This window comes from Helicoverpa armigera, chromosome 13 (assembly GCF_030705265.1).
Source record: "Helicoverpa armigera isolate CAAS_96S chromosome 13, ASM3070526v1, whole genome shotgun sequence".
NCBI lineage: Eukaryota > Metazoa > Arthropoda > Insecta > Lepidoptera > Noctuidae > Helicoverpa > Helicoverpa armigera.
Genome location: NC_087132.1, coordinates 2,780,441 through 2,795,700, shown reverse-complemented (window position 1 = coordinate 2,795,700; position 15,260 = coordinate 2,780,441). Strand labels below are relative to the sequence as shown.

Below are 15,260 nucleotides of genomic sequence, written 5' to 3'. Positions count from 1 at the left end.
TAACGTGCAGTGAAACAAATGCGTGTGCAATTATTTACCGGCGGCGGACAAAGGGTTCCAATAGTCCACTTCGCGTTGGAGCGAAGCGCGGGCGCACTTGAATGCGCGACGCACCGAAGCGCGCACGCGCGGATCTCGACTCGAAGGAACAGTGTAGTTCGCGAAAATAATGATGCTCGCCGGGGCGCAGATTGTTGACGAAAACAGTGTGGCGTTTACGTCGGGGAACATGGGGACTGCTGGGGGAAGTCCCTCGGTGCCCCCAGCCCAGGGCTCCTCCAAGGAAGCCCAGCCGGTGGCCCAGGCTGCACCAGCGCAGGGTCTACACATGATCCCCAAACAGGAACCAGTGGACATACATTTCAGCAACATCACATGCACAGTCAAACTGGGAATAACTAAAGGTACCTAAATGGAATGTTTTGTGCATTTTTTTGTGTATGCTCCTGAAAACTGAAATAGGTGTTTTTCTTTTGTAGTTTTTCAGGACAATATCACTTTCCTGTAGACTCCAATCTAAGATTAGGTAATAAAAGAGAATTAATCTAGTGCAAACTGAAAGTATATCATGGTCGAATTCTTTACCTAATGATCTGTGTACAATTAAAGGTTTTGAACTGTCCTACATAGGGCATTAAACACACTTTTAACATCGATGCAAGACAAGTATAAACTTCGTACGATTCGTGATAATGCTATTCAATGCGATACAAATACCTATGTACGGACATATTGCGATTATATCGTTGGTAACACGATAATGAGTATCGATAATATCTGAACGTCTTTGTGTGGATGCGGTTTTGTAAATATAGTAAACGTGACCGCCTATATATTTTTTAAAACAACACGTTTCTTATAATAAACAAGACGTAAATAACGTAACTGCTTAATAAGTTACTGACAACATTAGCTGCTTAGCTATATATAAGTACTTATGTATAGTTATTTATCTCTATGTCAGTGTGTACCTAATGATTGTCGCTAGTGAACTTTGGTAAACATAATGCGCGATTTAATTATTCAATAATGAATTTGGAGTCAAAGAAGGTTATTGCGAACGACTTTTTACTTTTGGATCTTGTACTTGACGTCATATATGAGATAACCAAGTTGTACTATTAAAAGGACATTCATTATCACAGTCCGAGCTTAGGATTTAAACAGCATTTAAGAATTACCCTGCCAGATGGTTTTTTAAAGCCTGAAATTTTCTGAATAAAACACCACAAAAGCCGTTGCTTGGAGAACCAACGAATTAAGTGACCTAAATAAAATAACTATGCAGATGCAAGTCTATCAATATCAAATTAATAATGCCAAGTCAGAACTAATTTCCTTTCAACAACGCAGCCGTGTTATCATTGTGAAAGACGTGTAATTAATACCTAGTGGATTATCTACCGATGTGGCAATCAGTGGACTATTCATTACAAGTCGGAAATAATTCTTGCATGCCCAGGATGCGGTTATGATGAAACTTAGTGACAATCCTAGGTTTGTTCTCATACCTGGGTACCTGGGAAGCACGAACCCACCGCACTGTTGTAGAATAGAAAAGTAGAGTCTCCTTTTGGAATTTTCGACTTATTTGCATTTCAAACCATTCCAATCTACTATTAAACCGCTGTATGCCGGAGGGCAGAGATACGCGAGACACAATTGATTTTCTATTGTTTTATAATAAGCGACATACAAGAGGGTGAGATGCTCTGGCTAGAAATAATGATAGAAATAACCTGAGTATACTTATATAGAAAATGTAAACATGTAGGTAATTAGGTAAACAAAGTAACTTCCGCTTCTGTGATGATCACAACATGTTATTGCCATCACCGTTTGTTTAAAAGCGATAATAATCATTAGTGAGGACCCCGAGCCAAATAATTAACCGAATTCACAAAAAGAGGATAGCGTAATTAGTGGTTAAATCATCCTGTCTTTCTGCAAGTGCCATCCTACAGAAAATTTGAGAATGGGTTTTACCGTAACAGCGTAACAGACAGCCAAAGTGACTTTTGTAATCTCTAAGGATTCCCCGAAATGCATGACCATTTATTTTTTGTTTTCACAGAAGATAAACAACATGTATGTTTTGTTTAGTACTTCAAATCAGAAAATCGCAATGAAAAACAAATAGGTAGGTAGTAAAAACGTTTTAAAGGTTTTAGTGATTGTTTATTTTTCTCATTAACCGTGCCCTTCAAACACTGTTTTATGGCTCTTATGTATGTAAGAAACATTAAGTTAAAATTATGCTAATTACAAATTAACGGCCCAATTTCCTTGACGCTTAATTAGTGGCGTAATCTGCAAAATGTTTATTGTTATCGATGTTCTTCATCGATTTGTAGAAAACTCAAAATTGCTAAAGGGCTTTAATACATTTTACATCTTTCAATGTATTATACTAATTATTTTTTTTTCAATATAATATCTAAGAAGCTAATACTTACAGCTTATTAAAATTATTCGCTAAATCAATTCAAAGGTCAATAGTAATTTCACCTCAATTCACCGGCACTTATTGGTACATAAAGTGCTTCTTGCAACGATTGAACGATCGATAACAATATCGATTGAGGCGTACCTAATAATCGCAATCGCCTTGACTCGATTGCTCCATCATAACAGTGACTTATACATAAGTCAAGTTCACTTTTTGTACCAAAACTGCATCATGGGCTATAAATAACTTTATACAATGTTCCTGGTGTATTTTTAGCGTGTATTATTACAGTTTTTCAAGTAATTATAAGAACTTTTTCAATGATAACATCCAAATATGGTGTAGTCAAGTTCTTGTGTAAAATGTAGATTTTTATGGGTCACGGATTGTCAACGACAAAAATCAATGATTAAACTTCATCTTGACTTTCATTTTAACGGTTTTTTGAGTGGAATTTTTCTAGAAACCGGTAAAACAACGTGAAGCCACATTTTTGTAATTTGCTCTAGTATTAATTGTCCGGGGTAGATCGCATGCTTGTAATGATAGGTAGAATTTATCACTTATTTAGGACCTACTTTTTTTTCTTCATTTTTTTGGACGATACTATTCTCATGCTCGAGTTCAAGAGTGAAGTTAAGTGCTACACTAAAATAGTCTTGCATTTAAGTAGTTAAATGACAATTACCTAATAATGTTAATCACTTAAAGACTCTTTTCATCTTATAGTCAAAGGAGACAATCGGCGATAACTACTTAATTTAGTTAATCACTTAACAAATCGTAAATGCGTCATTATTTACCACTTATATAATATCTTCAGAAGTCCTTTTGCTTATTTTTTGTAGTCTCACAAGAATCCATCACCGTATGTGTAGATTAAAATAAATCTATTTATAGCTTATAGTAATTTGCGTCAGGGCCTGACTTTTGACCTAAAGCGGAAGAAATCGTAGGATAAACTGGTAAATTTAGTTGTATAATCATGTTTTTCTGATAAATATCTAATTAGCTAACTTTTGGACTTCCAAATATGGTACCTATCATAGTTATTTTATGCAGAACATCGATGACTCCAGCAAAATATGTTTTAGCTATTTCAATTGCACAATTTCACCAATAGTATAAACTAAATTAGAAACGAATTACACAACATCCATGTAGTCTCAGGTATGACAATTATAAATAGGCAAGCTGATATATAGTCTTTACTACTAGAAATGGCAACGCCTACATGGTAGGGCAAGCGTTGACATTTCAGCGACCATAATGCCAAGAGGGTAATTGCCTATTTCCACAGACTCTTCGTCTATTTCGATGGCTTTACAAATAAAACATAACATAATGTTATGACCTATTTACTGATCAAGCCGCACAAATTAATAAAATAGGTACTTACCTAGTTATAAACTCATGTGCATACGATTGCGTACTTTCGAATATTTAATCTATTCTTATCCATGGATTAAACAAATTATCAAACTTATCGAGACACGGTTACAACGGGCTTAACAAAAGATATTGAAATCATAAATAACTTATAAATGTTGTAACCTTTGCTTGATTTCAGTGGTATGTTATCAAAATTGCAAGGTTTTTTCTTATCTTCCAGGTGAAGGAAAATGTGTATTACATCATAATTATATGTAGGTAGATATGAATACCTACGTGATAATCTGATTTGCACCTCCGATTTTTTCACGTAACAAAATCTAATCTGCAAGTTATCAAATATTGAGGATCTGTTATAAGCAAGTGTTGCAAGTTCCAATAACTTTTATACCAAGAATAACCTCTTTAACCACCTAATTGGCAATATAATTATCAATTACAATACTTTATCCCCCTTACTTATAAAATCTCTAATCACCTTCTAAGCAACGTTTTAACTAATCACTACTTAAAGTCCTAAGCATTGATTAAATGTTAGTTAAGACAAGTTTAAGCAACGTTTATAAGTAAGAATTTACTTAAGTTGCCCTTAAGTATTACTTATATTTAATTCACGTTTATAAGTAAGGCTGTAAGTGTCTATTAATTATAAATTAAATACATTTTCTTGTGTCTATTCCATTACGAATGAAGCAGAAATATAGATCAAGGACATTGCAAACGTGCGTCCGAAGTTCAATCATTGCTAATTGATAGCTAAATGACTTATATCTTCACGCCCTCTACTATTCCCGGATATGCGATAAGCGGTACATTATCTAGATACACTCAAGTTTTGATAAGAACACTCACCGTCAGCCAACAATTGCTTGTACAAGTGTTCGATCACTGTATAGGTGCAGGTCGTTCAACCCAATTGACTTGTCCAGTTTTTATGTAGTCCCCTCCAAAATAGTAGGAAGTGGACAATTTTGAGTTTGACTCATGGGGGATACGGCTTTCGATCGGGTTGGAATGGTAGGCTAAAAAGGAGTTGAATCATTAGATTAATCAATATTCTATTATTGAGCTCGTATGCAGTGAGATAAATTATGTCAATTTAACTAAGATTTTTTTTACCAAATGTTGAGAATGTGCAACTAGTGTGACGTTTCATAAGAGTCTCCAAAGGCATATTTATAATAAAAATTACTACTTTAATTTTGTGTGTAGTTTTTACCATGTAAAGCATAAAATGCCGTACTAGCTACAGCTAAACGCTAAAACTGTGTGTAGGTATGTAATACATAAGTATTGATCATGATGTCAGAAAATTTATAAATCTATAATTAGATAAAAATCAGTATTAAGAATAAAACAGGCATAATATTATTGCTTTAATCTTCTCTTTACAAAAAAATATCCAAAGTCCTATCGATGCAAATAAACAGTAGGTTTAGATATTGAATTCTTATGTAAAGCAAGAATTTATATCCCTCTAGCAAATAACTAATTATGTAGTTTTGCTGTTGTTATTATTGAACTAAGAACCGTTTGTGATAAGGAAGGCGTCGATTCGAGTTTATCGCAGCAATAGAAATTGTTTTCATAACCCGCCCGTGTCTAGGAAATAATTAGCGAGACAAAACTCATTAACTAATTGACCATGGGAAGAAACTATAGATGTAAATATAGGAAGAAATTAAACATAAATATATTTTAAAAAGAATTAATAAATATTTTAATAGTGAATGATAATTGATAAGTGTAAAAGATGTCGCTGTACCTACTTCACAACAATGCATTTTTTAAGACTGCAAATGAGTCGTAATTATTATTTTAATTCTTTTTATATTTGTTGTCAGGTACCTGAAGTGAGTTTTATAAGCCGAAGACAATGTTTTAAAATATAATTTTTGTCACTGTAATAAAATTAAGTTTGACAATGTAGTTAAAGTAAAAAATATGGACAAATACCACACAATCGTTTAACTTGGATTGGATAAGAATAATTACCTTGACTCATCAATATGTGATTTAAAAAAAAGTCAAATACTTAGATATACGTAGCATGATATACTTAAAGTAAGTAAGTACGTAGCATATCTGTTTATTATTATTTGTATCTCATATCTGACACAGTTTTATGCCAACAATTTGAATGTTTACTAAAATTAATAATAGTATTGTTATAATAAACATATTTTTATCACCAAAATATGAGACCAAAACTTAAATACTGATAAACACCAAAAAAACTTTACTGTCAGTTGACTCTCAAAATCAGGAAACTAGATCCCTACTAAAATTATGAATGCGAAAGTAACTCTGTCTGTCTGTTACGCTTTCACGTCTGAACCTGTGAATTGATTTTAATAAAATTTGGTAAAGAAAGAAAAGAGAAGAAAGAACATAGGACAGTTTTTATCCCGGACTTTTGAAGAATTCTCTTGGGAACGCGATATAACCGAACTCTAAAAATAAAAACGCGTGCAATGTAAAGGTCGAAATCTCTGTATTAACACTTGGGAACTCGTCAAGACAGTAATGATTGCTTCACTTTATGATCGATAAGGGGTATCTAAAACTGAGTAACAATTGTATTGATGAGCATGGTAATACTAAACAAATGATTCACGATTAGTGTTGCTAAACTTTACACATGAACGTTAACTGACAGATAAGCGTGTCTTTGTTTCCACGGCATCTAACATAACATGGACTTTGAACGGTGCAAACTACATTAGTCACGCAATTAAATACACATTATGTACCATCTGTAAGGCTGGGATGCTTCGTATCACAGCTGTTTTCGTTTAGAAATTTTATCCTTCTTCTTATGTTGCACTCTTCTACCAAAGGACGGCTATCATGGGCTGCGGGATTGCTCGAAGGAGTTACCGCGGGCCTGGTACATAATGGGTTTAAGTCAGTAAGAGTCTGACACTCCCTCACGCTGCTAACCCACAGCGGATGATTTCCCATCAAAAGCTATCATTAAGGCAATTTTGACTTGGGACACAGCAGTACTCAAGTTGTACCACTATCTAAGATTTTCGAGCCACAAGGTTCTTTGTCCCCCAGGTGTTTTTTTAGCAAATCGATTTCTCCCATAAAATCTACAACAATATAGAGGAGATAATTAATTCGATACAGCTGTTGAACGGAAAATCGTAAGTCTACATTTGTGATATGAATGACTGAAATCGTTCTATGAAGTCTTTGAATAATTCCTAGTATGATGTACTGTGGGCTATGGGCTATGTTTTTGGTAAAATACTCTTTAAGTATAAATGCCTCTTTAAAAAACGTCAGGCGTTTATTTATAAGGCTTTTTGTGATTCACCAGTATGTGAGAAAAAGTTTTCTTACCGGGCGGAAGGTGTTAGTCCTAATAAAAAAAATACGGTTTAAATAAAAAATATCGTGCATGTTTAGTTTTCGTTTCCTTTTTATGATACAATTTTTGTTTCTAACATTGATAAAATTATTTTAAAATAAAATCAGTTTATTTATAAATCTCACAGCTTCCCAGACAAACATCATCAGCAATCCATTGATAAACGCAATTACATATATCTTAAGGTTAAACGGATTCGTGTCACGTTTAGATAAATTTCCACTGCATTATCTCGAAACTAGATTTTCCAGTCAATAAGAGACATTAATCATGTAGATATATATTGTGATTTATAAAGGAAAGAAACGTTACCAATCTTTGTTATATAATTAGTATTCATATCACAAACTCGGTAACAAGCTGTTATGTATTTGACCTCAAGTTTTTGTCCAGATGGTAGTGTCAAAGGAGTTTGTAGCTTAAGTTTCTTCCTTATTACATGAGACGAGTTATTTTACATAATATATCAGTCTTTGTTGCTATGAAAAGTCATTGGACCAAATAAAGTTAGCGAGAAGCGCATTCTAGTCATTTATGATTCGTTTATGCTAATGAGATTTAAATATTTATGGCTACTAAGTACTGAGTGTTTTATGATGTGTTAAATTTCGCAAGCTTCTATGCAACTCGTTAGTGCTTTTATAACATTTTTATTACCAATCTCGACATCCGAATATTTGAATGAATGAATTGACGTGACAGAGATCCTAGTGAGTCACTAATTGATGTGTACCAGCAACATATAAGCACTAACAGATTTTTAATTTATCAATGCGTCTTTCATAGAACCTCCCATGCGTTTCTCACTAGTTCCTCACACAAGGTGATTAGTGATATCTGATATCACCCTTGTTATAAGATTGACATGCACTCTACATGCTAAGGATGAGTCTGATATGTGATATAATTGTCTGGGGAGGTCAAGAGTCGAAGTCTTAAGTAATTATGATGGAGAGAAACACACGTGATGAGTTTTTACATCACCAACTCATGACGTCAATAAAGGTTGCGTCTGGTTCTATTTTAATGTCTATGGTTCATGTGTGGACGTAGATAGAAAACTTGTTCTTTTTTTTTGTTTTTGATTGACGTTCATTCATAAATGTTTTTTTACGATACAAGTCTAGCATTTATAGCTAGCTATATTAGTTAAAACAAGTGAAGTGTTCATAGTAATGTCAAATATCTATGCAAGCATGTACACATTTTTTTTTGTGGAAGCCCTGTATTAAACCTTCTCAGTTCTTTGTCAACTTTCACACTTTGCCACAATTGCGTTGCAATGTTTACAAGTATACACCAAGTCAATACATGGTGCATTGCTCCATCATCACACATACTTACCTATACATCGACGTAAATTACGTCGATGTAAACCAATTTATATATAGAACATTAGTTCTTAACAATTTGGGAATTTGGGTGCTTTGGGAAAACCAAGTCACTAATAAATTATAACACACTAAATGACTCGATATTGTTTCAATTTCAAGATATTGTGGCAGAGGAAGCCCTATTTATGTAAATAAACTGTACCTATTTATTTATTTGCAAGAATGCTGCTTCACACGCGAACTAAATTACGTGCGGACAAAAAGCTCGAACAAAATGTTTGAATCCTTTTCCGCAATGCAATTTAACTATGGTCGTCTAGACACAAGCTTATTATCTATACATATAATAATCTATACATATAATAAATCTGTAGAAAGTGATTGTTTGTTCGGGATTCACGTAAAATCTACGAATTTAATGCAGACAATGCTTATATACAAAAGTTCTACGTAACTTGGGGTATTACTTAGGCTTTGTTTCATCGAAATCGGTTCACTCTATCAAAAGATATGATTAATTTAGTGAATTCAAGATGTAAAATATTACGACACGAAATCTGTTTGACAAAACAGTACAGGTTAAAGTAGCTCCATCTGTGGTAAATAAAATACATCAAGAAGCGAGGTGGTAAATAACAATGAATTACCATTTACATTCTTTATATACTATTATTTCAATAGATGGAGTTGTGTATTTTCCGTAATTCACCATATTTTAACACGTAGTGTAATTTTTCGATAGACATTTCAATAGTGTTTGTCAGTTTGCCGTGCCACATCAAAATCCAACTATAATTATTACCTTGATGAAAGGAAAATTAATAGATCTCAGCCAAATTTAAAACGGTGCCATCTAAATTATTTTTTGAACATTATGTCAAAATGATGACTTTAGTGGAACAATTAATTATAATTTAAAGTTACAGATGGAGTTCATATCAGGATTTTTCATAAACATAGTTTAGCTTATCTTCCACTAATGTGGTGGCCTTAAACAAATTACTTTGAGTGAGTAGTATTATTTTTTCTGATGCAAAATATGAAAACTTAATCCTAGAAGAAATCAGGATCTATCTCTCGCAAGCGCTGCTAAGCGTGAGATAATGTAGGCTTCTGTAGCTTTAAAAACCAGCCCAGATACAAAGTGCAGATAAGTAATGGGAGCTGCCTTATCGCGTCTGAAAACGTACAAAATACGCGTCGCATACCAGAGACATGCTTACTTTCAACTTCCGATCGCAATTAATACACTGTTCACGATTACGAACAGTCTCAGTTAGACCCGTGCCAAGTCTAAAAAAACACCTTTTATATAAAACTACGTTTGATATCATTCAATTACAAAGACAGAATTGTTCTCTGTTGCAAATCCTATCCACCTATATCCTATCCTAATCCAGAATGCATTGCAGGTGTGCATTGCACAAAAACCAATGGTATCCTATTCGAGAAGTCAAAAGAGTTGACCTGCCAACGTCAGCTTCTGCGCTAAGCAAGTGTTCTTAATAGTACCATCAGAATTACATTCATCGTTGAATGAGGTGAATAAATTTTCAGAAACCACAATAACAGTAGGAGCCAAAGCGTATTATCGCTTCATAGAGCTCTGATTGGCCCCAGGTGACCAAGTCAGGTCTGATTTGTTCGTTCGTCATCTTTGAAAGTGTTTCGGTGGATACTTACTGTCGTCCTGTTTACGTGTGACACAAAATATGGTATATAAACGTCCTCCGCAAGAGCGAAATTTTCCCAGTGTGCGGTAGTGACGCACAGTATACAACACTTATGTTTCTTTTGATTTGGCTCCACCAAGAAATGACAAATTGCGAGCGTACATTTTGAAAATCTTGGCAAAACTGCAGGTTTCAAGTACGAACACATGAAGTGGACTCTCTGAGATACGTACATTTTGCCTATTCGTGAACTAATGCAAACATTCCGGTGGAGTCCCGGCTTAGGCCACCACATTAGGCGTGCGCGATCCTCGGGCGTGTGAGTAGCGCGGGCGCCGCGCGTGCGTCGCGAGCGCGTTGCGTGAGCGTCGCGTTTTGCTGCCCTGCGGCATTTGTAGCGCGCTCGCGTTGACGACGTTTACTGCTAAGGCGTTTAGCGGCGTTTTTAGGCGGGCGAAGGGGTAAGAACGCAACTCGAGCGCCGCGTGCTCGCCTCGAGCGCGTCGCTTGCACTCTTCACACATGCCGCAGGGCAGCAAAACGCGATGTTCACGCAGCGCGCTCGCGACGCCCGCGCTACTCACACGCCCGAGGACCGCGCACGCCTAATGTGGGGTCAGCCTTACCATAGTGAGTAAGTGAAACTATCCTACCCTATGCGCCTGCTGATGATGATGACTCATTTCATCATCCATCCAGCTATTCCCCAACTATGTTGGTGTTGGCTTCCAGTCGCCGAATCTGTTCGAGTACCAATATTTTGCTTGGAGCGACTACCTATCTGATCTCTTCAATCCAGTCACATTGCAAGACATTATCCATGGTAAGACTGACAGACTTTCTGGCTTCTGATTAGTCACATCAGCTGCAGAAAATGTACAAATGACAGCTTTGTCAGACTCAAAGCATATAGACATAGATTATAGCTGTTTCCTGTGAAAATTACTTACGCACTATACGTAATAATTTTCCAAATTGGCTGACTAGATCCAGAGATATTCACAACGTCACAAACTTTACTTCTTTTGTTTAGATAAATGGTCACATCCACAACACAACCTTGATCAATGAATCTATGCGACTGCTAAGTGCTAATCCTAATTATACTGTCACGTGAAAGAATGCACCTACGGGATAAGTAGTATTTTGACGATTCTATATTGCCCACGCAGACGAAGTTGCGGGCAACAGCTAGTAAATAATTATTTTAAACATTATTTATATTATATTATTTCTAAAAGTCATCTTCAATAAATCATAAGTAGGAAATTAGATAAATATAAAGTATTGTAGAGGTTATCTGAATGCACAGAGAAAAATCATGATATATTTATGCTAATTATATTATTTATATATTGTCAATAAATAGTCGGCTAAATCCCAACCGCATAAACCTCACTTCAAGGTAAACTGGAATATTTACAAGATGCTTCTCGTTATGCACGTGATTGCAATTTTACTCGGCACATACCTGGCGTATTTTTTTATAGGGCTTTCCAAGTCAGGCAAATACCTTCGGTCAAATTATTTGGGAAAATCAACCACATTGGGTTAGATTTTAAATCAACTGCATCCGTTTACACTGGAAGCCGACCCTAATATAGTTGGGAAAAAGGCTCGGAGGACGATTTTGACGGGTTGGATTTTAAATAATTAATTTTATTTGATTGATCTTAATATTTTATGGTTTATTCCTTAAAACGCTTTCTTCTATTTTGTTTCGAATAATATCCTTTTTATTGTATTGTTGGCGAGTTTCCTGAATCTAGGTAACTGATTTGCGCATATCAGCATTTTCTGTCGTTGCCCAACGGATTGCGAACCAGTTCCTCAGGCACCTACGTATGTGGTTATTCCTCGAACATGATCAATAAAAAACATGACCGAAGTCCAGCAGCCTTGATCTGTGACCAAAATCAATAACAATATTCTATAACACCTATTTTGTTAAATAGGTAAGTATATTGATACCTAATTTGTAACAATAATTTATTTTCATTTTAATTATTTCTTCTTTTCAGGCACCGAATTGTATATTATATCCTAACTAATAAATAAGATTGGAGTATTCCACGACGACATTAATGTAATTGTTTATTGTCGAATAAATTCCATCTAAAGAAGACTCTTCCGTAAAGTGAAATGTCGTAAAAAGTACGATAAAGAAGCCTTTGTTGAAAATTTCTGTTCAATTACGGTTTAAAATTCCGTATATGTGGAGATCGTGGCTAAGTTACTGCCACACGGGTGGATCGCTCAAAAGTCCTACATTTCACGCAATCGTTCCGTGCATGTGTTGTACTTAGGTAATTTCTGTCCACCGGGAAAAACCAGAAAGTCTGACAACCGGTCTTACAATGTTATATCGTGTTGCCCCTGTCTTTGCCGAGGAGGTCAGATTGTCCGTGGTCATATGTTCATAAACCATATTATTGTGTGCTCTTGTGAGAATCAGGGCGATGCAACAAATAGTAGCATCAGCTATAAGTACTCTGGAATTTGGACCACTTTGTCATGTCATAACCCGGTTCAACAGTACTGCTTGTCTGCATACCATACAAGGTTGTTCTTAAGTTCAAGTTATGTAAAGATCAAGTGAAGTAAGTACCGATATTGCAGTACTTACCTACTAGTAAGTTGTTTGACTCAAACAAGTATATTGCTGCGGGTTAGCCGCGTCGTCGGCCTTCGGTAAGAGATTATGTGAATGTTTAGCACTAAGTTATATTTATTTACCAGAGTATATGTTTATTGCATCATACTTAATAGGCACACTTAGGTGTATTGGTATTATGCAGATAAATATGTCTTAAAACAGCTGAAGTAAGGTTCAAAATTCTTAATTCTGACATGACATGAAATGAGTGCCCTACTTTTGCGGAATTGCGGATAAAATATAATTACCGTTTTTAAACAACATTTTGGAGAAATCTTTTCGATAACTTGATTAATGCGAAAGAGAATAAAAATTTACAGCTCAATTAAGATAATGTAATTGCCTTCATAAATTATGAATTACGTAGCAATTAAATAATTTTGACAAATGTTCCCGGGTACACCTAGACTGGGCCTTAGAAAATAAGGAAGATTTACCACTTAAACAATTTTAGCTTTCTAGGCTAGTTCTACCGCAAACTTTCATTTACCAGACAGGTTTGCACGTAGAGTAAAATATTAGAGCTTTGATGATTCCTAGTTCTAATCGTTATCTAACCGGATTAAAAACTTTTTTTAGACCCAACACTATTGATTTTCGTCACAATGACCTTAAATATTACTTATAATTATTTTGTAATATATTACAAAACAAAACTAAAAGGAAAATCGGAACCAGTTGAGACCAACTTGTATTAGTTGCACTTTTGCAAAAGAAAACGTACCGCTTGTCTCTTGTCTTCTTTTGCAGAGCTGTGATGATTCTCAATTAATTGGTCTATAACATTGTTAACAGATACTACAGGATGTTACAATTCTGATAATCCAGAGTGGCTACAAAATACAATCGCGGAACACACTGACGGTCAGATTGCCACACATCCGCGGTTTCATCCGCTCTGAACTTTACACTTGCGGTCAACTTGGACTTTGAACACAAACATACTGTATCAAAGTACTAAGCAAACCGCAGTAATTAACACTATCATGTATAATATTGACTAGCGGTTCCTCGCGGTTCCACTCGCGTATAGGGGGAACTTCTTCCCGTACTCGAATAAAATGCAGCCTATCATGTTATAATATCAAGAGATAGTGTTACTTCTCAAACGATGTATAAGTAAGTTCAAATGGCTGTAGTTTTCTTTGTTATGTTGTGTGTTGTTATGTTATAGCCTTCTTATCGTCCCACTGCTGGGCATTGAGCATTAATGACCTCGCTTGCTCAATGCGGGTTGGTGATTTCAGACTTTAAGTAACTATTATATAATCTGTGCTTTAAGTATACTCCAGGTTTCCTCAAGATGTTTTCCTTCACCTTATCTCATCAGCCTTTGGTGTCTAAGATATACTTAGAAAGTATATACAAACTTAGAAAAGTTGCATTGGTACTTGCCTGATCTGGAATCGAACCCGGCGCCCTCATACTCGAGAGGTTGGTTCTTTACCCACTAGGCCACCACGACCGAGTTTTGTTTGAGTTGTGACAACAAACAAACAATCAAATATTTCCTGTTTATAAAATGAGTAGGATATAATTAAATCATAGGACTGTGACAAATTGCTCGCACATTCGATTTCGTCATCAGCCTTGCCCTTAAAGGTTGTCTCTAAGACGGATTGGCTTATCTGTGTATTTTGACCCTTTATGCGCGTGCGTCAATGATTGAGCCGATCGATTGTTGGTGTTTACAAAGTGCTGTTAAAACAAACAATATGATATAAGATACAAATAAAATTGTTCATAAGAAGGTCTAGAAACCAGCATTAATTCTACTACAACTTTTTATCTAATAAATTTAAAAAAAAATTGAATTAAAAACGACATACTATGTATGCTTAAATTTACTTTAACACGCAATGATTTTGCATCACCACCACTCCTTATGTTTTTATTCATGAGACTAGTATTTATTAATGTTAGTGATCAATTTCTAAGATAGTCATTATTACCGTCCTTCCGGCAGTCGGCTAAAAAGTAGCAAAACCACACAGCCTAATGGTATTTTCTGAGCACACATTTTAGTGGTCGAGATAGGAGCTGAGTAAGTTCTGAATTAAATTATGACTAAACGTTTCAAAGGCTGAATTGATTAGATAACTGTGCCAGCATAGTCACTACTGTAATTAAATGTATTACTAATTGAGTTACAAGTTAGCAACAATGAACATATCGATTTTCATGTGTTTTTTTTCTTTGCTGCACATTTGTGGCCAGTGTCTTGTCTCAGTAAAAAGGTTTAGAACCAACGTCGTAAAAGCTCATTATACAGAGCCTGTTTACGCAGAGTATAATATTTTATTTAACTGAAAATCCGTTTCATAAGTAGCTAGGTACTTAGCTAATAATTTAAGTTAAAAGAACATTTTTCAGTGAC

At 35.3% G+C, this 15,260-nt stretch overlaps 1 protein-coding gene across 1 annotated transcript in view; it reads left to right on the top strand.

Moving 5' to 3' along the window:
* The window catches only part of LOC110384345 (ATP-binding cassette sub-family G member 1), a 33,696-nt gene continuing 18,436 nt past the window's right edge, over window positions 1–15,260 (top strand). The window contains exon 1 of the mRNA XM_021345584.3: window positions 1–404. Coding sequence (XP_021201259.3) covers window positions 170–404 — 235 coding nt within the window. The 5' untranslated portion in view covers window positions 1–169. The remainder of the gene's footprint in view (window positions 405–15,260) is intronic.